Here is a 20647-nt window from a genome sequence, read left to right on the forward strand (position 1 = left end):
ATCATGTCAGTGATTCTCTCGTTAACACAGGTGAGAGTGTTGACGAGGACAAGGCTAGAGATCACGCTGTCATGCTGATTGAGTTAGTATAACAGACTGGAAGCTGTAAAAGGAGGGTGGTGCTTGAAATCGTTGTTCTTCCTCTGTTAACCATGGTTACCTGCAAGGAAACACATGCCGTCATCATTGCTTTGCACAAAAAGGTCTTCACAGGCAAGGAAATTGCTGCTAGTAAGATTGCACCTAAATCAACCATTTATCGGCTCATTTTTTAAATTTTTTTTATTTCACCTTTATTTAACCAGGTAAGCCAGTTGAGAACAGGTTCTCATTTACAACTGCGACCTGGCCAAGATAAAGCAAAGTAGTGCAATAAAAACAACACAGAGTTACATATGGGGTAAAAAACATAAAGTCAGAAATACAACAGAAAATATATATACAGTGTGTGTAAATGTAGCAAGTTATGGAGGTAAGGCAATAAATAGGCTATAGTGCAGAATAATTACAATAGTATTAACACTGGAATGCTAGATGTGCAAGAGATTATGTGCAAATAGAGATACTGGGGTGCAAAAGAGCAAAATAAATAACAATATAGGGATGAGGTAGTTGGGTGGGCTAATTTCAGATGGGCTGTGTACAGGTGCAGTGATCGGTAAGGTGCTCTGACAACTGATGCTTAAAGTTATTGAGGGAGATAAGAGTCTCCAGCTTCAGAGATTTTTGCAATTCGTTCCAGTCATTGGCAGCAGAGAACTGGAAGGAATGGCGGCCAAAGGAGGTGTTGGCTTTGGGAATGACCAGTGAGATATACCTGCTGGAGCGCAGACTACGGGTGGGTGCTGCTATGGTGACCAATGAGCTAAGATAAGGCGGGGATTTGCCTAGCAGTGATTTATAGATGGCCTGGAGCCAGTGGGTTTGACGACGAACATGTAGTGAGGACCAGCCAACAAGAGCGTACAGGTCACAGTGGTGGGTAGTGTATGGGGGGCTTTGGAGACAAAACGGATGGCACTGTGATAGACTACATCCAATTTGCTGAGTAGAGTGTTGGAGGCTATTTTGTAAATGACATCGCCGAAGTCAAGGATCGGTAGGATAGTCAGTTTTACGAGGGCATGTTTGGCAGCATGAGTGAAGGAGGCTTTGTTGAGAAATAGGAAGCCGATTCTAGATTTAACTTTGGATTGGAGATTCTTTATGTGAGTCTGGAAGTTGAGTTTACAGTCTAACCAGACACCTAGGTATTTGTAGTTGTCCACATACTCTAGGTCAGACCCGTCGAGAGTGGTGATTCTAGTCGGGTGGGCGGGTGCCAGCAGCGTTCGATTGAAAAGCATGCATTTAGTTTTACTAGTGTTTAAGAGCAGTTGGAGGCTACTGAAGGATTGTTGTATGGCATTGAAGCTCGTTTGGAGGTTTGTTAACACAGTGTCCAATGAAGGGCCAGATGTATACAAAATGGTGTCGTCTGCGTAGAGGTGGATCTGAGAGTCACCAGCAGCAAGAGCGACATCATTGATATACACTGAGAAAAGTGTCGGCCCAAGAATTGAACCCTGTGGCACCCCCATAGAGACTGCCATAGGTCCAGACAACAGGCCCTCCGATTTGACACACTGAACTCTATCTGAGAAGTAGTTGGTGAACCAGGCGAGGCAGTCATTTGAGAAACCAAGGCTATTTAGTCTGCCAATAAGAATGCGGTGGTTGACAGAGTCGAAAGCCTTGGCCAGGTCGATGAAGACGGCTGCACAGTACTGTCTATTATCAATCGCGGTTATAATATCGTTTAGGACCTTGAGCGTGGCTGAAGTGCACCCGTGACCAGCTCGGAAACCGGATTGCATAGCGGAGAAGGTACGGTGGTATTCGAAATGGTCGATGATCTGTTTGTTAACTTGGCTTTCGAATACTTTCGAAGGGCAGGATGGATATAGGTCTGTAGCAGTTTGGATCTAGAGTGTCACCCCCTTTGAAGAGGGGGATGACCGCGGCAGCTTTCCAATCTCTGGGGATCTCAGACATTATGAAAGAGAGGTTGAACAGACTGGTAATAGGGGTTGCGACAATTTCGGGCTAGTTTTAGAAAGAAAGGGTCCAGATTGTCTAGCCCAGCTGATTTGTAGGGGTCCAGATTTTGCAGCGCTTTCAAAACATCAGCTGTCTGAATTTGTGTGAAGGAGAAGCGGGGGGGCATGGGCAAGTTGCAGCAGAGGGTGCAGAGTTGGTGGCCGGGTTAGTGGTAGCCAGATGGAAAGCATGGCCAGCTGTAGCAAAATGCTTGTTGAAATTCTCGATTATTGTAGATTTATCGGTGGTGATAGTGTTTCCTAGCCTCAGTGCAGTGGGCAGCTGGGAGGAAGTGCTCTTATTCTCCATGGACTTTACAGTGTCCCAAAACTTTTTGGAGTTAGTGCTACAGGATGCAAATTTCTGTTTGAAAAAGTTAGCCTTTGCTTTCCTGACTGCTTGTGTATATTGGTTCCTAACTTCCCTGAAAAGTTGCATATCGCGGGGGCTATTTGATGCTAATGCTGTACGCCACAGGATGTTTTTGTGCTGGTCAAGGGCAGTCAAGTCTGAGGAGAACCAGGGGCTATATCGGTTCTTAGTTCTGTATTTTTTGAATGGGGCATGTTTATTTAAGATTGAGAGGAAATTACTTTTAAGGAACAACCAGGCATCCTCTACTGACGGAATGAGATCTATATCCATCCAGGATACCTGGGCCAGGTCAATTAGGAAGGCCTCCTCGCTAAAGTGTTTTAGGGAGCGTTTGACAGTGATGAGGGGTGGTCGTTTGACCGCGGACCCGTTACGGACGCAGGCAATGAGGCAGTGATCGCTGAGATCCTGGTTGAAGACAGCTGAGGTATATTTAGAGGGTATGTTAGTCAGGTTGATATCTATGAGGGTACCCATGTTTACGGATTTAGGGTTGTACCTGGTAGGTTCGTTGATAATTTGCGTGAGGTTGAGGGCATCTACCTTGGATTGTAGGATGGCTGGGGTATTAAGCATATCCCAATTTAGGTCACCAAGCAGTACAAACTCTGAGGATAAATGGGGGGCAATCAATTCACATATGGTGTCCAGGGCACAGCTGGGGGCTGAGGGGGGTCTGTAGCAAGCGGCAACATGAGAGACTTATTTCTGGAAAGGTGGATTTTTAGAAGTAAAAGCTCAAACTGTTTGGGCACAGACCTGGATAGTATGATAGAGCTCTGCAGGCTATCTCTACAGTAGATTGCAACTCCACCCCCTTTGGCAGTTCTATCTAGACGGAAAATGTTATAGTTGGGGATGGAAATTTCAGAATTTTTGGTGGCCTTCCTGAGCCAGGATTCAGACACTGCTAGAACATCAGGGTTGGCAGAGTGTGCTAACGCAGTGAATAACTCAAACTTAGGAAGTAGACTTCTGATATTTATGTGCAAGAAACCAAGACTTTTGCGATTACAGAAGTCATCAAATGATAGCGCCTGGGGAGTAGGAGTGATACTGAGGGCTGCAGGGCCTGGGTTAGCCTCTACATCACCAGAGGAACAGAGGAGGACTAGAATAAGGATACGGCTAAAGGCTTTAAGAACTGGTCTTCTAGTGCGTTGGGTACATAGAATAAAGGGGGCAGATTTCCGGGTGTTATAGAAAAGATTCAGGGCATTATGTACAGACAAGGATATGGAAGGATATGAGTAAAGTGGAGGTAAACCTAAGCGTTGGGTAACAATGAAAGAGATAGCATCGCTGGAGGCATCAATTGAGTCGGTCTCCGCGTGTATAGGGGGAGGGGCAAAGGAGCTATCTAAGGCAGGTTTAGCTAGGCTGGGGGGTCTACAGTGATATAGTACAATTAGAAATAACCGAAACAACAATAAACTAACCATGTTTGGGCTGAGGCTAAACATAAACAGGATGTAGTACCGTAAAAAGGAACAGTCCAGCAGATATCAGCTGTATAGCTGAGTTATCATAAGGTCCGGTGGTGAAGCATTAGTGAGTAAGAGGCCACGGCTAGCGTGTGCTAGCGGGCCAGGGCTAGCAGATGGATGGAATCTTCGTGGTTAACGTCGTAACCACATCAGACGATTTCGTCGGCAGACCAGTCGTGTAGGATCGGCGGGGCTCCGTGTCAACACTAGGTGGTCCCGTCCGGTTGACAGAGAGGTAGATAGCCGGGAGATGGGCCTAGCTCAGGATGATTAGCCAGACCACAGCATCCGTTTTGTTGTAGCTAGCTGGTAGCGATGAATCCGGAGTTAAAGATCCAGTGATTCAGTGATTCCGGCGGAAAAACTGATATGTTCTGGGTCGATAACGCGCTGTGCAGACTGGCCGAATATCCGGTGATCAATGTCCAGTGATTAAAATTAATCCCGCAGAAAAAAAATCCAATGTTCTGGGTGAAACACCGCTAGCTGTGGCTAATAGCAAGTAGCTAGTTAACTGGCTAGCTAGTTTCAACTGGAGATTCTAGATTCTAGATAAAGGTAAGTCAATAATAGAATCCGTTCCACATTGAGTGAGGCGGGTTGCAGGAAAGTATATCTTGTAGAAGGATGAAAAGTCTGATAGGGAAATATGTACGAAAAATAGGGTATTTACAGGCTATTTACAGACATACGATAAAAACACAACTGCACTACTACGCCATCTTGGAAAAAAGAGAACTTCAAGGAGAGAGAGGTTCAATTGTTGTGAAGAAGGCTTCAGGGCGCCCAAGAAAGTCCAGCAAGCGTCAGGACCGTCTCCTAAAGTTGATTCAGCTGCGGGATCGGGGCACCACCAGTGCAGCGCTTGCTCAGGAATGGCAGCAGGCAGGTGTGAGTGCATCTGCACACACAGTGAGGCAAAGACTTTTGGAGGATGGCCTGGTGTCAAGAAGGGCAGCGAGGAAGCCACTTCTCTCCAGGAAGAACACAGCCATGAATAAAGAATGGTACCAACACATCCTCCGAAAGCAACTTCTCCCAACCATCCAAGAACAGTTTGGTGACAAACAATGCCTTTTCCAGCATGATGGAGCAACTTGCCATAAGGCAAAAGTGATAACTAAGTGGCTCGGGGAACAAAACATCGACATTTTGGGTCCATGGCCAGGAAACACCCCAGACCTTAATCCCATTGAGAACTTGTGGTCAATCCTCAAGAGGCGGGTGGACAAACAAAACCCCACAAATTCTGACAAACTCCAAGCATTGATTGTGCAAGAATGGGCTGCCATCAGTCAGGATGTAGCCCAGAAGTTAATGGACAGCATGCCAGGGCGGATTGCAGAGGTCTTGAAAAAGAAGGGTCAACACTGCAAATATTGACTCTTTGCATAAACGTAATGTAATTGTCAAGACCAATACTTGTGTCATTCTCAAAACTTTTGACCACGACTGTAGTCGATAAACTCCCTATTATATAACGCTATATTATAAACTCACCAACGCTGTTAACTGAATGGGGCAGTTTTCACACACTAGTGTTGGTGTGTTGAGATGTGGACAGACACTAATCAACTAATCAGTGGTGAGAGCAGGTGTAAGGGGAGAGATATACTTAAATATTTAATGTGTAAATTTGACCTTGATCATTAGTGTGGGTCTGTACTGTGAGGGAAAAAAGTATTTGATCCCCTGCTGATTTTACGTTTGCCCACTGGCAAAGACATGATCAGTCTATAATTTTAATGGTAGGTTTATTTGAACAGTGAGATACAGAATAACAACAAAAAAATCCAGAATAACGCATGTCAAAAATGTTATAAATTGATTTGCATTTTAATGAGGGAAATAAGTATTTGACCCCTCTGCAAAACATGACTTAGTACTTGGTGTCAAAACCCTTGTTGGCAATCACAGAGTTCAGATGTTTCTTGTAGTTGGCCACCAGGTTTGCACACATCTCAGGAGGGATTTTGTTCCACTCCTCTTTGCAGATCTTCTCCAAGTCATTAAGGTTTCGAGGCTGACGTTTTGCAACTCAAACCTTCAGCTCCCTCCACAGATTTTCTATGGGATTAAGGTCTGGAGACTGGCTAGGCCACTCCAGGACCTTAATGTGCTTCTTCTTGAGCCACTCCTTTGTTGCCATGGTGTGTGTTTTGGGTCATTGGCATGCTGGAATACCCATCCCCGATCCATTTTCAATGCCCTGGCTGAGGGAAGGAGGTTCTCACCCAAGATTTGACGGTACATGGCCCCGTCCATCGTCCCTTTGATGCGGTGAAGTTGTCCTGTCCCCTTAGCAGAAAAACACCCCCAAAGCATAATGTTTCCACCTCCATGTTTGACGGTGGGGATGGTGTTCTTGGGGTCATAGGCAGCATTCCTCCTCCTCCAAACACGGCAAGTTGAGTTGATGCCAAAAGAGCTAAATTTTGGTCTCATCTGACCACAACACTTTCGCCCAGTTCTCCTCTGAATCATTCAGATGTTCATTGGCAGACTTCAGATGGGCCTGTATATGTGCTTTCTTGAGCAGGGGGACCTTGCGGGCGCTGCAGGATTTCAGTCCTTCACGGCGTAGTGTGTTACCAATTGTTTTCTTGGTGACTATGGTCCCAGCTGCCTTGAGATCATTGACAAGATCCTCCCGTGTAGTTCTAGGCTGATTCCTCACCGTTCTCATGATCATTGCAACTCCACGAGGTGAGATCTTGCATGGAGCCCCAGGCCGAGGGAGATTGACATTTATTTTGTGTTTCTTCCATTTGCGAATAATCGCACCAACTGTTGTCACCTTCTCACCAAGCTGCTTGGCGATGGTCTTGTAGCCCATTCCAGCCTTGTGTATGTCTACAATCTTGTCCCTGACATCCTTGGAGAGCTCTTTGGTCTTGGCCATGGTGGAGAGTTTGGAATCTGATTGATTGATTGCTTCTGTGGACAGGTGTCTTTTATACAGGTAACAAGCTGAGAGTGTGCTCCTAATCTCAGCTCGTTACCTGTATAAAAGACACCTGGTAGCCAGAAATCTTTATTGAGACGGGGTCAAATACTTATTTCCCTCATTAAAATGCAAATCAATTTATAACATTTTTGACATGCGTTTTTCTGAATTTTGATGTTGTTATTCTGTCTCTCACTGTTCAAATAAACCTACCATTAAAATTATAGAATGATAATTTCTTTGTCAGTGGGCAAACGTACAAAATCAGAACGGGATCAAATACACTGCTCAAAAAAATAAAGGGAACACTTAAACAACACAATGTAACTCCAAGTCAATCACACTTCTGTGAAATCAAATTTCACATGCTGTTGTGCAAATGGAATAGACAACAGGTGGAAATTATAGGCAATTAGCAAGACACCCCCAATAAAGGACTGTTTTGCAGGTGGTGACCACAGACCACTTCTCAGTTCCTATGCTTCCTGGCTGATGTTTTGGTCACTTTTGAATGCTGGCGGTGATTTCACTCTAGTGGTAGCATGAGACGGAGTCTACAACCCACACAAGTGGCTCAGGTAGTGCAGCTCATCCAGGATGGCACATCAATGCGAGCTGTGGCAAGAAGGTTTGCTGTGTCTGTCAGCGTAGTGTCCAGAGCATGGAGGCGCTACCAGGAGACAGGCCAGTACATCAGGAGATGTGGAGGAGGCCGTAGGAGGGCAACAACCCAGCAGCAGGACTGCTACCTCCACCTTTGTACAAGGAGGAGCAGGAGGAGCACTGCCAGAGCCCTGCAAAATGACCTCCAGCAGGCCACAAATGTGCATGTGTCTGCTCAAACGGTCAGAAACAGACTCCATGAGGGTGGTATGAGGGCCCGACGTCCACAGGTGGGGGTTGTGCTTACAGCCCAACACCGTGCAGGACGTTTGGCATTTGCCAGAGAACACCAAGATTGGCAAATTCGCCACTGGCGCCCTGTGCTCTTCACAGATGAAAGCAGGTTCACACTGAGCACGTGACAGACGTGACAGAGTCTGGAGATGCTGTGGAGAACGTTCTGCTGCCTGCAACATCCTCCAGCATGACCGGTTTGGCGGTGGGTCAGTCATGGTGTGGGGTGGCATTTCTTTGGGGGGCCGCACAGCCCTCCATGTGCTCGCCAGAGGTAGCCTGACTGCCATTAGGTACTGGGATGAGATCCTCAGACCCCTTGTGAGACCATATGCTGTTGCGGTTGGCCCTGGGTTCCTCCTAATGCAAGACAATGCTAGACCTCATGTGGCTGGAGTGTGTCAGCAGTTCCTGCAAGAGGAAGGCATTGATGCTATGGACCGCCCGTTCCCCAGACCTGAATCCAATTGAGCACATCTGGGACATCATGTCTCGCTCCATCCACCAACGCCACGTTGCACCACAGACTGTCCAGGAGTTGGCGGATGCTTTAGTCCAGGTCTGGGAGGAGATCCCTCAGGAGACCATCCGCCACCTCATCAGGAGCATGCCCAGGCGTTGTAGGGAGGTCATACAGGCACGTGGAGGCCACACACACTACTGAGCCTCATTTTGACTTGTTTTAAGGACATTACATCAAAGTTGGATCAGCCTGTAGTGTGGTTTTCCACTTTAATTTTGAGGGTGACTCCAATTCCAGACCTCCATGGGTTGATAAATTTGATTTCCATTGATAATTTTTGTGTGATTTTGTTGTCAGCACATTCAACTATGTAAAGAAAAAAGTATTTAATAAGATTATTTCATTCATTCAGATCTAGGATGTGTTATTTTAGTATTCCCTTAATTTTTTTGAGCAGTGTACTTTTTTGCCTCACTGTATGTCTGTGCGCGTGTGTGGTGTTGGTGGTTTAGGTTTAGTATATCCTTATCTGTGTATTTCTGAGGAGACTGACTGTTTACCTTGCCCTTTGAACCGAACAACAGCATGCACACTGGATGGGTCAGTAAACAAACAAACTGCTCTTCCAAGGACTTCCCAAGCCATGCATTCACCCTCCGGAGAGAGGCTCAGTTAGAACAATACATTTGTTTCATATAGTGCTTTTCCAGATTCTCCTCGAAGCATCTTGTCATCGAGTGCTTTTAGGGGTTAAAGTGCCTTGCACAAAGGCACAACAGCAGAAGATACCTGGGTTCAGAAGCCATTAGCCGCCTTGTCGCCAGGTCATCTCTCACCTTTATTGACCGACCTATGATTTGATCCATTAACCAGCCTCCAGAATACTCCCATATCTGAGTGTTCTGAGTATTGAATATGATGTTCTGTGTGTAGAATACCACGGTGTTGGTGGGGAACAGTTCGGTGGTGAGCGAAAGTATGAAGGACAACCCCTTGATGCAGCACTACGCTGGAGTCTACGCCTCGTCTATGGGTGTCATGCTGCTGCTCAAACTGCTGCGCGGCATCATATTCGTCAAGGTAAAAGATCAGATTGTTTGTTATGTCTGGTATTGTGTGTTTGCGTATGACACCAGGGAGTTTACTCCAATGGACTGATGGATGAATCTTAATAGACTAAACTACCAAACTAAAATAGATAATGTATAAAGTATATTAAACAAAAATATAAGAGTTTTACTGAATTACAGTTCATTTAAGGAAATCAGTCAATCGAAATGAATTAATTAGGCCCTAATCTGTGGATTTCACATGACTGGGAATACAGATATGCATCTGTTGGTCACAGATACCTTTAAAAAAAGGTAGGGGCGTGGATCAGAAAACCAGACAGTATCTGGTGTCACCAAAATCTGTAAAACAAATCTTAACAGGCCCATTGGCCGCCGGCCATATCATCACCTTTATTCATTTTTATTTGTATATAAAAAAAAATGTTTTTGTTTGTCAATTTCATCCAGCCCACCCAACTAAAAAAATGTCCAGCCCATCTGGCATTTGCCAGAATTGCCAGATGCCTAATCTGCCCCTGCACCTTCATATGTATTGTTATTATATTAATCAATCAATGAGTCCGTTATGTCTCCTCAGATCGGTCACAGATCAGAAAACCAGTCAGTATCTGGTGTGACCACCATTTGACCCATGCAGCGCGACACATCTCCTTCGCATAGAGTTGATCAGGCTGTTGATTGTAGCCTGTGGAATGTTGTCCCACTCCTCTTCAATGGCTGTGCGAAGTTGCTGGATTTTGTCGGGAACTGGAAGACTCTATTGTACGTGTCGATTCAGAGCATCCCAAACAATGGGTGACATGTCTGGTCAGTATGCAGGCCATGGAAGAACTGGGAAATGTTCAGCTTCCAGGAATTGTGTACAGATCCTTGCGAAATGGGGCTGTGCATTATCATGCTGAAACATGAGGTGATGGCGGCGGATGAATGGCACGACAATGAATCTCGTCACAGTATCTCTGCGCATTCAAATTTCGATCAATAAAATGTTGTGTTAGTTGTCCGTAGTTTATGCCTGCCCATACCATAACCCCACCGCCACCATGGGGCATTCTGTTCACAACGTTGACATCAGCAAACCGCTCGCCAACACGACACCATACATGCTGTCTGCCATCTGCCCGGTACAGTTGAAACCGGGATTCATCCGTGAAGCGCACACTTCTCCAGCATCCCAATGGCCATCGAAGGTGAGCATTTTCTCACTGAAGTCTGTTACGACGCCGAATTGCAGTCAAGTTAAGACCCTGGTGAGGACGACGAGCACTTCGGTTGTGCAAACCCACGGTTTTATCAGCTGTCCGGGTGGCTGGTCTCAGACAATCCCGCAGGTGAAGAAGCCAGATGTGGAGGTCCTGGGCTGGCGTGGTTACACGTGGTCTGCGGTTGTGAGGCCAGTTGGATGTACTGCCAAATTCTCTAAAATGATGTTGGAGGTGGCTTATGGTAGAGAAATGAACATTCAATTCTCTGGCAACAGCTCTGGTGGACATTCCTGCAGTCAGCATGCCAATTGCACGCTCCCTCAACTTGAGACATCTGTGATGTTGTGTGACAAAACTGCAAATGTTTGTGGCCTTTTGTCCCCAGCACAAGGTGCACCTGTGTAATGATCATGTTATTGAATCACCTGTCAAGTGGCTGGATTATCTTGGCAAAGGAGAAATGCTCACTAACAAGGATGTTAACACATTTGTGCACAATTTGAGAGAAATAAGCTTTTATTTCAGCTCATGAAACATGGGACCAACACTTGTACGTGTTGCGTTTTATATTTTTGTTCAGTGGCACATCTGTGGCACATCTGTATATGTCTATAAAACATTTGAGCTATGTGATATAGAAAAAGTGTTGCTTTAAAAATCCCAAAATAAAGTGACTACTATTATTGTACAGTGGGGAAAAAAAGTATTTAGTCAGCCACCAATTGTGCAAGTTCTCCCACTTAAAAAGATGAGAGAGGCCTGTAATTTTCATCATAGGTACACGTCAACTATGACAGACAAAATGAGAAAAAGAAATCCAGAAAATCACATTGTAGGATTTTTTATGAATTTATTGGCATATGATGGTGGAAAATAAGTATTTGGTCAATAACAAAAGTTTCTCAATACTTTGTTATATACCCTTTGTTGGCAATGACACAGGTCAAACGTTTTCTGTAAGTCTTCACAAGGTTTTCACACACTGTTGCTGGTATTTTGGCCCATTCCTCCATGCAGATCTCCTCTAGAGCAGTGATGTTTTGGGGCTGTCGCTGGGCAACACAGACTTTCAACTCCCTCCAAAGATTTTCTATGGGGTTGAGATCTGGAGACTGGCTAGGCCACTCCAGGACCTTGAAATGCTTCTTACGAAGCCACTCCTTCGTTGCCCGGGCGGTGTGTTTGGGATCATTGTCATGCTGAAAGACCCAGCCACGTTTCATCTTCAATGCCCTTGCTGATGGAAGGAGGGTTTCACTCAAAATCTCACGATACATGGCCCCATTCATTCTTTCCTTTACACGGATCAGTCGTCCTGGTCCCTTTGCAGAAAAACAGCCCCAAAGCATGATGTTTCCAACCCCATGCTTCACAGTAGGTATGGTGTTCTTTGGATGCAACTCAGCATTCTTTGTCCTCCAAACATGACGAGTTGAGTTTTTACCAAAAAAGTTATATTTTGGTTTCATCTGACCATATGACATTCTCCCAATCCTCTTCTGGATCATCCAAATGCACTTCAGACGGGCCTGGACATGTACTGGCTTAAGCAGGGGGACACGTCTCGCACTGCAGGATTTGAGTCCCTGGCGGCGTAGTGTGTTACTGATGGTAGGCTTTGTTACTTTGGTCCCAGCTCTCTGCAGGTCATTCACTAGGTCCCCCCGTGTGGTTCTGGGATTTTTGCTCACCGTTCTTGTGATCATTTTGACCCCACGGGGTGAGATCTTGCGTGGAGCCCCAGATCGAGGGAGATTATCAGTGGTCTTGTATGTCTTCCATTTCCTAATAATTGCTCCCACAGTTGATTTCTTCAAACCAAGCTGCTTACCTATTGCAGATTCAGTCTTCCCAGCCTGGTGCAGGTCTACAATTTTGTTTTTGGTGTCCTTTGACAGCTCTTTGGTCTTTGCCATTTTGGAGTTTGGAGTGTGACTGTTTGAGGTTGTGGACAGGTGTCTTTTATACTGATAACAAGTTCAAACAGGTGCCATTAATACAGGTAACGAGTGGAGGACAGAGGAGCCTCTTAAAGAAGAAGTTACAGGTCTGTGAGAGCCAGAAATCTTGCTTGTTTGTAGGTGACCAAATACTTATTTTCCACCATAATTTGCAAATAAATTCATTAAAAATCCTACAATGGGATTTTCTGGATTTTTTTTCTCTCAATTTGTCTGTCATAGTTGACGTGTACCTATGATGAAAATTACAGGCCTCTCTCATCTTTTTAAGTGGGAGAACTTGCACAATTGGTGGCTGACTAAATACTTTTTTTCCCCACTGTACCCTCAGGGCACTTTGCAGGCTTCGTCCAGGCTGCACGAGGAGCTCTTCCGGAAGATTCTCCGCAGCCCCATGAAGTTCTTTGACACCACGCCAACCGGACGGATCCTCAACCGCTTCTCTAAAGACATGGATGAGGGTATGGTGCGATCCTCTGACACCTGGGTTGTGTTCATTAGGAACCAAATGGAAGAAAACCGACTGAAACAGGGAGGGAATACCTGGAGGTGCCTAATGAACACAACCCTATTGTACTGTACGAATCTACAAACAGCAAATTAAAAAGCATAACACTTAAAAGCATAGTTCGGGATTTGGCAGTCAGATAAACTTCAGGATACCATTTTTATGTCTCTGTGTCCAATATGAAGGAAGTTAGAGGTAGTTTCCCGAGCCAATGCTAACTAGTGTTAGTACAATGACTGGAAGTCTACAACAGGGTTATTCACCCGGGGCTACTGCAGGGGGTCCGCAAATTTTTTTATATATTTATTTTTTATTTATTTTACCTTTATTTAACTAGGCAAGTTAAGAAGAAATTCTTATTTACAATGACGGCCTACACCGGCCAAACCCGGACGACGATGGGCCAATTGTGCGCCGCCCTATGGGACTCCCAATCACGGGCGGTTGTGATACAGCCTGGACACCTACTCATTCAAGGGATTTTCTTTATTTTTAGTTTTTTTACATTATAGAATAATAGGGAAGACCTCAAAACTATGAAATAACACATATCGAATCATTTAGTAACCAAAAATGTGTAAAACAAATCAAAATATATTTTGCCTTGATGACAGCTTTGCACACTCTTGGCATTCTCTCAACCAGCTTCATGAGGTAGTCACCTTGAATGCATTTCAATTAACAGATGTGCCTTCTTAAAAGTTAATTTGTGGAATTTCTTTCCTCAATGCGTTTGAGCCAATCAGTTGTGTTGTGATAAGGGAGAGGGGGTATACAGAAGATAGTCTTATTTGGTAAAAGACCAAGTCCATATTATGGCAAGAACAGCTCAAATAAGCAAAGAGAAACAACAGTCCATCATTACTTGAAGACATTGTCTATCAATCTTTGAAAGTTTCATCAAGTGCAGTCGCAAAAACCATCAAGCGCTATGATGAAACTGGCTCTGATGAGGACAGCCACAGGAATGGAAGACCCAGAGTTACCTCTGCTGCAGACGATAAGTTAATTAGCGTTAACTGCACCTCAGATTGCAGCCCAAATAAATGCTTCACAGAGTTCAAGTAACAGACACATCTCAACATCAACTGTTCAGAGGAGACTGCGTGAATCAGGCCACTACTAAAGGACACCAATAAGAAGAAGAGCTTGCTTGGGCCAAGATACACAAGCAATGGACATTAGACCGGTGGAAATCTGTCCTTTGGTCTGATGAGTCCAAATGTTAGATTTTTGGTTCCAACTGCCGTGTCTTTGTGAGACGAAGAGTAGGTGAACGGATGATCTCCGCATATGTGGTTCCCACCGTGAATCATGGAGGAGGAAGTGTGATGGTGCTTTGCTGGTGACATTGTCTGTGATTTATTTAGAATTAAAGGCACACTTAACCAGCATGGCTACCACAGCATTCTGCAGCGATACGCCATCCCATCTGGTTTGCGCTAAGTGGGACTATCATTTGTTTTTCAACAGACCCAAAACACACCTCTAGGCTGTGTAAAGGGCAATTTGACCAAGGAGAGTGATGGAGTGCTGCATCAGATGACCTGGCCTCCACAATCACCCGACCTCAACCCAATTGAGATGGTTTGGGATGAGTCGGACCGCAGAGTGAAGGAAAATCAGCCAACAAGAGCTCAGCATATCAAGACTGTTGGAAAAGCATTCCAGGTGAAGCTGGTTGAGAGAATGCCAAGAGTGTGCAAAGCTTTCATCAAGGCAAAGGGTGGCTACTTTGAAGAATCTCAAATCTAAAATATATTTTGATTTGTTTAACACTTTTTTTGGTTACTACATGATTCCATATGTGTTATTTCATAGTTTTGAGTCTTCACTATTATTCTACAATGTAGGAAATAGTAAAAATAAAGAAAAACCCTGGAATGAGTAGGTGTGTCCAAACTTTTGACTGGTACTATACATATATACAGTGCCTTCGGAAAGTATTCAGACCCCTTGACTTTTCATATTTTGTTACGTTACAGCCTTATTCAAAAACTGATGAACTCGTTTTTTCTCATCAATCTACACACAATACCCCATAATGACGAAGCAAAAACAGATTTTTAGAAATGTTAGCAAATGTGTTAAAAATAAAAAACTGATATTACATTTACATAAGTATTCAGACCCTTTACTCAGTACTTTGTTAAAGCACCTTTGGCAGCGATTACAGCCTCTAGTCTTCTACTTTGGTATGACGCTACAAGCTTGGCACACCTGTATTTGGGGAGTTTCTCCCATTCTTCTCTGCAGATCCTCTCAAGCTCTGTCAGGTTGGATGGGGAGCGTCGCTGCACAGCTATTTTCAGGTCTCTCCAGAGATGTTCGATCGGGTTCAAGTCCGGGCTCTGGCTGGGCCACTCAAGGACATTCAGAGACGTGTCCCAAAGCCACTCCTGCGTTTTCTTGGCTGTGTGCCTTGGGTCGTTGTCCTTTTGGAAGGTGAACCTTCACCCCAGTCTGAGGTCCTGAGCGCTCTGGAGCAGGTTTTCATCAAGGATATCTCTGTACTTTGCTCCGTTAATCTTTGCCTCGATCCTGACTAGTCTCCCAGTCCCTTCCGCTGAAGAACATCCCCACAGCATGATTCTGCCACCACCATGCTTCACCGTAGCATGAGACGGAGTCTACAACCCACACAAGTAGCTCAGGTAATGCAGCTCATCCAGGATGGCACATCAATGCGAGCTGTGGCAAGAAGGTTTGCTGTGTCTGTCAGCGTAGTGTCCAGAGCATGGAGGCGCTACCAGGAGACAGGCCAGTACATCAGGAGACGTGGAGGAGGCCGTAGGAGGGCAACAACTCAGCAGCAGGACTGCTACCTCCGCCTTTGTGCAAGGAGGAGCAGGAGGAGCACTGCCAGAGCCCTGCAAAATGACCTCCAGCAGGCCACAAATGTGCATGTGTCTGCTCAAACGGTCAGAAACAGACTCCATGAGGGTGGTATGAGGGCCCGACGTCCACAGGTGGGGGTTGTGCTTACAGCCCAACACCGTGCAGGACGTTTGGCATTTGCCAGAGAACACCAAGATTGGCAAATTCGCCACTGGCGCCCTGTGCTCTTCACAGATGAAAGCAGGTTCACACTGAGCACGTGACAGACGTGACAGAGTCTGGAGACGCCGTGGAGAAAGTTCTGCTGCCTGCAACATCCTCCAGCATGATCGGTTTGGCGGTGGGTCAGTCATGGTGTGGGGTGGCATTTCTTTGGGGGGCCACACAGCCCTCCATGTGCCCGCCAGAGGTAGCCTGACTGCCATTAGGTACAGAGATGAGATCCTCAGACCCCTTGTGAGACCATATGCTGGTGCGGTTGGCCCTGGGTTCCTCCTAATGCAAGACAATGCTAGACCTCATGTGGCTGGAGTGTGTCAGCAGTTCCTGCAAGAGGAAGGCATTGATGCTATGGACTGGCCCGCCTGTTCCCCAGACCAGAATCCAATTGAGCACATCTGGGACATCATGTCTTGCTCCATCCACCAACCCCACGTTGCACCACAGACTGTCCAGGAGTTGGCGGATGCTTTAGTCCAGGTCTGGGAGGAGATCCCTCAGGAGACCATCCGCCACCTCATCAGGAGCATGCCCAGGCGTTGTAGGGAGGTCATACAGGCACGTTGAGGCCACACACACTACTGAGCCTCATTTTGACTTGTTTTAAGGACATTACATCAAAGTTGGATCAGCCTGTAGTGTGGTTTTCCACTTTAATTTTGAGGGTGACTCCAAATCCAGACCTCCATGGGTTGCTACATTTGATTTCCATTGATAATTTTTGTGTGATTTTGTTGTCAGCACATTCAACTATGTAAAGAAAAAAAGTATTTAATAAGATGATTTCATTCATTCAGATCTAGGATGTGTTATTTTAGTGTTCCCTTTATTTTTTTGAGCAGTGTATGTATGTGTATATATATATATATATATATATATATATGTGTGTGTATGTATATATGTGTGTGTATGTATGTACAGTGGGGAGAACAAGTATTTGATAAACTGCCGATTTTGCAGGTTTTCCTACTTACAAAGCATGTAGAGGTCTGTCATTTTTATCATAGGTACACTTCAACTGTGAGAGACGGAATCTAAAACAAAAATCCAGAAAATCACATTGTATGATTTTTAAGTAATTAATTTGCTTTTTATTGCATGACATAAGTATTTGATACATCAGAAAAGCAGAACTTAATATTTGGTACAGAAACCTTTGTTTGCAATTACAGAGATCATACGTTTCCTGTAGGTCTTGACCAGGTTTGCACACACTGCAGCAGGGATTTTGGCCCACTCCTCCTTACAGACCTTCTCCAGATCCTTCAGGTTTCGGGGCTGTCGCTGGGCAATACAGACTTTCAGCTCCCTCCAAAGATTTTCTATTGGGTTCAGGTCTGGAGACTGGCTAGGCCACTCCTTAGATGCTTCTTACGGAGCCACTCCTTAGTTGCCCTGGCTGTGTGTTTCGGGTCGTTGTCATGCTGGAAGACCCTGCCACGACCCATCTTCAATGCTCTTACTGACGGAAGGAGGTTGTTGGCCAAGATCTCGCGATACATGGCCCCTTCCATCCTCCCCTCAATACGGTGCAGTCGTCCTGTCCCCTTTGCAGAAAAGCATCCCCAAAGAATGATTTTTCCACCTCCATGCTTCACGGTTGGGATGGTGTTCTTGGGGTTGTACTCATCCTTCTTCTTCCTCCAAACACGGCGAGTGGAGTTTAGACCAAAAAGCTCTATTTTTGTCTCATCAGACCACATGACCTTCTCCCATTCCTCCTCTGGATCATCCAGATGGTCATTGGCAAACTTCAGACGGGCCTGGACATGCGCTGGCTTGAGCAGGGGGACCTTGCGTGCGCTGCAGGATTTTAATCCATGACGGCGTAGTGTGTTAGTAATGGTTTTCTTTGAGACTGTGGTCCCAGCTCTCTTCAGGACATTGACCAGGTCCTGCCGTGTGGTTCTGGGCTGATCCCTCACCTTCCTCATGATCATTGATGCCCCACGAGGTGAGATCTTGCATGGAGCCCCAGACCGAGAGTGATTGACCGTCATCTTGAACTTCTTCCATTTTCTAATAATTGTGCCAACAGTTGTTGCCTTCTCACCAAGCTGCTTGCCTATTGTCCTGTAGCCCATCCCAGCCTTGTGCAGGTCTACAATTTTAACCCTGATGTCCTTACACAGCGCTCTGGTCTTGGCCATTGTGGAGAGGTTGGAGTCTGTTTAATTGAGTGTGTGGACAGGTGTCTTTTATACAGGTAACGAGTTCAAACGGGTGCAGTTAATACAGGTAATGAGTGGAGAACAGGAGGGCTTCTTAAAGAAAAACTAACATGTCTGTGAGAGCCGGAATTCTTACTGGTTGGTAGGTGATCAAATACTTATGTCATGCAATAAAATGCAAATTAATTACTTAAAAATCATACAATGTGATTTTCTGGATTTTTGTTTTAGATTCCGTCTCTCACAATTGAAGTGTACCTATGATAAAAATTACAGACCTCTACATGCTCTGTAAGTAGGAAAACCTGAAAAAAAATCGGCAGTGTATCAAATACTTGTTCTCCCCACTGTGTGTGTATATATATATATATATATGTATATATATATATATACACACACACACACACACAGTGGATATAAAAAGTCTACACACCCCTGTTAAAATGCCAGGTTTTTGTGATGTAAAAGTATGAGACAAAGATAAATCATGTCAGAACTTTTTCCACCTTTAATGTGACCTATAACGTGAACAATTCAATTGAAAAATCTTTGAGGGGGAAAAATAAAAAATATTCATAATAACCTGGTTGCATAAGTGTGCACACCCTTAAACTAATACTTTGTTGAAGCACCTTTTTATTTTATTACAGCATTCAGGCTTTTTGGGTAGGAGTCTATTAGCATGGCACATCTTTATGTGGCAATATCTGCCCACTCTTCTTTGCAAAAGCGCTCCAAATCTGTCAGATTGCGAGGTCATCTCCTGTGCACAGCCCTCTTCAGATCACCCCAGAGATGTTCAATTGGATTCAGGTCTGGGCTCTGGCTGGGCCATTCCAAAATGTTAATCATCTTCTGGTGAAGCCATGCTTTTGTGGATTTGGATGTGTGCTTTGGGTTGTTGTCGTGCTGAAAGGTGAACTCCCTCTTCATTTTCAGCTTTCTAACGGACGCCGGTTTTGTGCCAAAAATGCCTGGTATTTGGAACTGTTAATAATCTTTCTATTTTTTTGTTATTTTTGTTTTGTTATTTAGCATACACACACACATACATATATATACCATCTGTCTTTTCTCTTCCTCCCTCCCAGTGGACACACGGCTGCCGTTCCAGGCAGAGATGTTCATCCAGAACGTCATCCTGGTCTTCTTCTGCCTGGGCGTGATCGGCAGCATCTTCCCCTGGTTCCTAGTGGCTGTGGGCCCCCTGGTGCTGCTCTTCACCATGCTCCACATGGTGTCGCGCGTGTTCATCCGCGAGCTCAAGCGCCTGGACAACGTCACCCAGTCGCCCTTCGTCTCGCACATCACCTCCAGCATCCAGGGCCTCTCCACCATCCACGCCTACAACAGGGGCCACGAGTTCCTGGACAGGTGAGCCGTCGAGGTGTAGGATGAAATTGCCTCTAGACACTGATCTTGGGTCAGTTTGACATTTTCCCCACTAATGGTTAAAGGGATAGTTTGGGATTTTGGCAATGATGCCCTTTATCTACTTCCCCAGAGTCAGATGATGTGGATACCATTTTTATGTCTCTGTGTCCAGTATGAAGGAAGTTGGAGGTAGTTTCGCGAGCCAATGTTAACTAGCTTAGCGCAAAGACTGGAAATCTTTGGGTACAGTTAGCATTGATAGCGCTAATGCTAGTTAACATTGGGTCGCAAAACTATCTTCCTTCATACCAGAGATGTCGAGTCACGTGACTTGGACTGAAGTATTACTGGAGTCGCAAAATTTGCGACTTTACTTGGCGGAAAGAAAACGCACTTGCCACTCGATTTTGACTTGAGCGTCTATGATTCGTGACTTAACTTGAGCTGTATGACTCAAGAGATTCTAGCTAAAGTGAGGTAATGTTCTCTAACTTACTAGCTTGCAATGGCTCCCCCTACCATTTGTGTCCGAAGTGGACAGCAAGTTTAGGATTTTTGTTTTTAACATCCCTATCTAGGCCTACTATAATATATTTTTAAAATAGAAATGTATCTAAATACATAGATAATTACCTACTGAATAATATCAGGGCCCTTAAATATGCGCATTCATGAATTCAACAAAAAAATATGGTGAGATGGAGATTTTTTAAAGTCTTTTTTTAATCGTATTTTATAATTTTGATGAATACCAGAAGAGCGAGAGGATCAGCAGCCTCACATTTTCCAACTCTGTACAACACAAACCATCCACAGCAAAAAGCTATCACCAACTCTGTACAACACAAACCATCCACAGCAAAAAGCTATCACCAACTCTGTACAACACAAACCATCCACAGCAAAAAGCTATCACCAACTCTGTACAACACAAACCATCCACAGCAAAAAGCTATCACCAACTCTGTACAACACAAACCATCCACAGCAAAAAGCTATCACCAACTCTGTACAACACAAACCATCCACAGCAAAAAGCTATCACCAACT

The 20647-nt window shown here is 44.9% G+C and overlaps 1 protein-coding gene across 6 annotated transcripts in view; it reads left to right on the forward strand.

Annotated features, from left to right (window-relative positions):
* The window catches only part of abcc5 (ATP-binding cassette, sub-family C (CFTR/MRP), member 5), an 87151-nt gene that overhangs the window by 51977 nt on the left and 14527 nt on the right, over window positions 1-20647 (forward strand). For all 6 annotated transcript variants that reach the window (XR_006659637.1, XR_006659633.1, XM_045218291.1 and 3 more), the window contains 3 exons: window positions 9182-9328; window positions 12819-12948; window positions 19315-19597. Coding sequence is in view for 4 of the 6 variants with exons in the window: in XM_045218291.1 (XP_045074226.1) it covers window positions 9182-9328; window positions 12819-12948; window positions 19315-19597 (560 nt within the window). In the remaining 2 variants the exon portion in view is untranslated. The remainder of the gene's footprint in view (window positions 1-9181; window positions 9329-12818; window positions 12949-19314; window positions 19598-20647) is intronic.

This window comes from Coregonus clupeaformis, chromosome 6, assembly GCF_020615455.1.
Source record: "Coregonus clupeaformis isolate EN_2021a chromosome 6, ASM2061545v1, whole genome shotgun sequence".
NCBI lineage: Eukaryota > Metazoa > Chordata > Actinopteri > Salmoniformes > Salmonidae > Coregonus > Coregonus clupeaformis.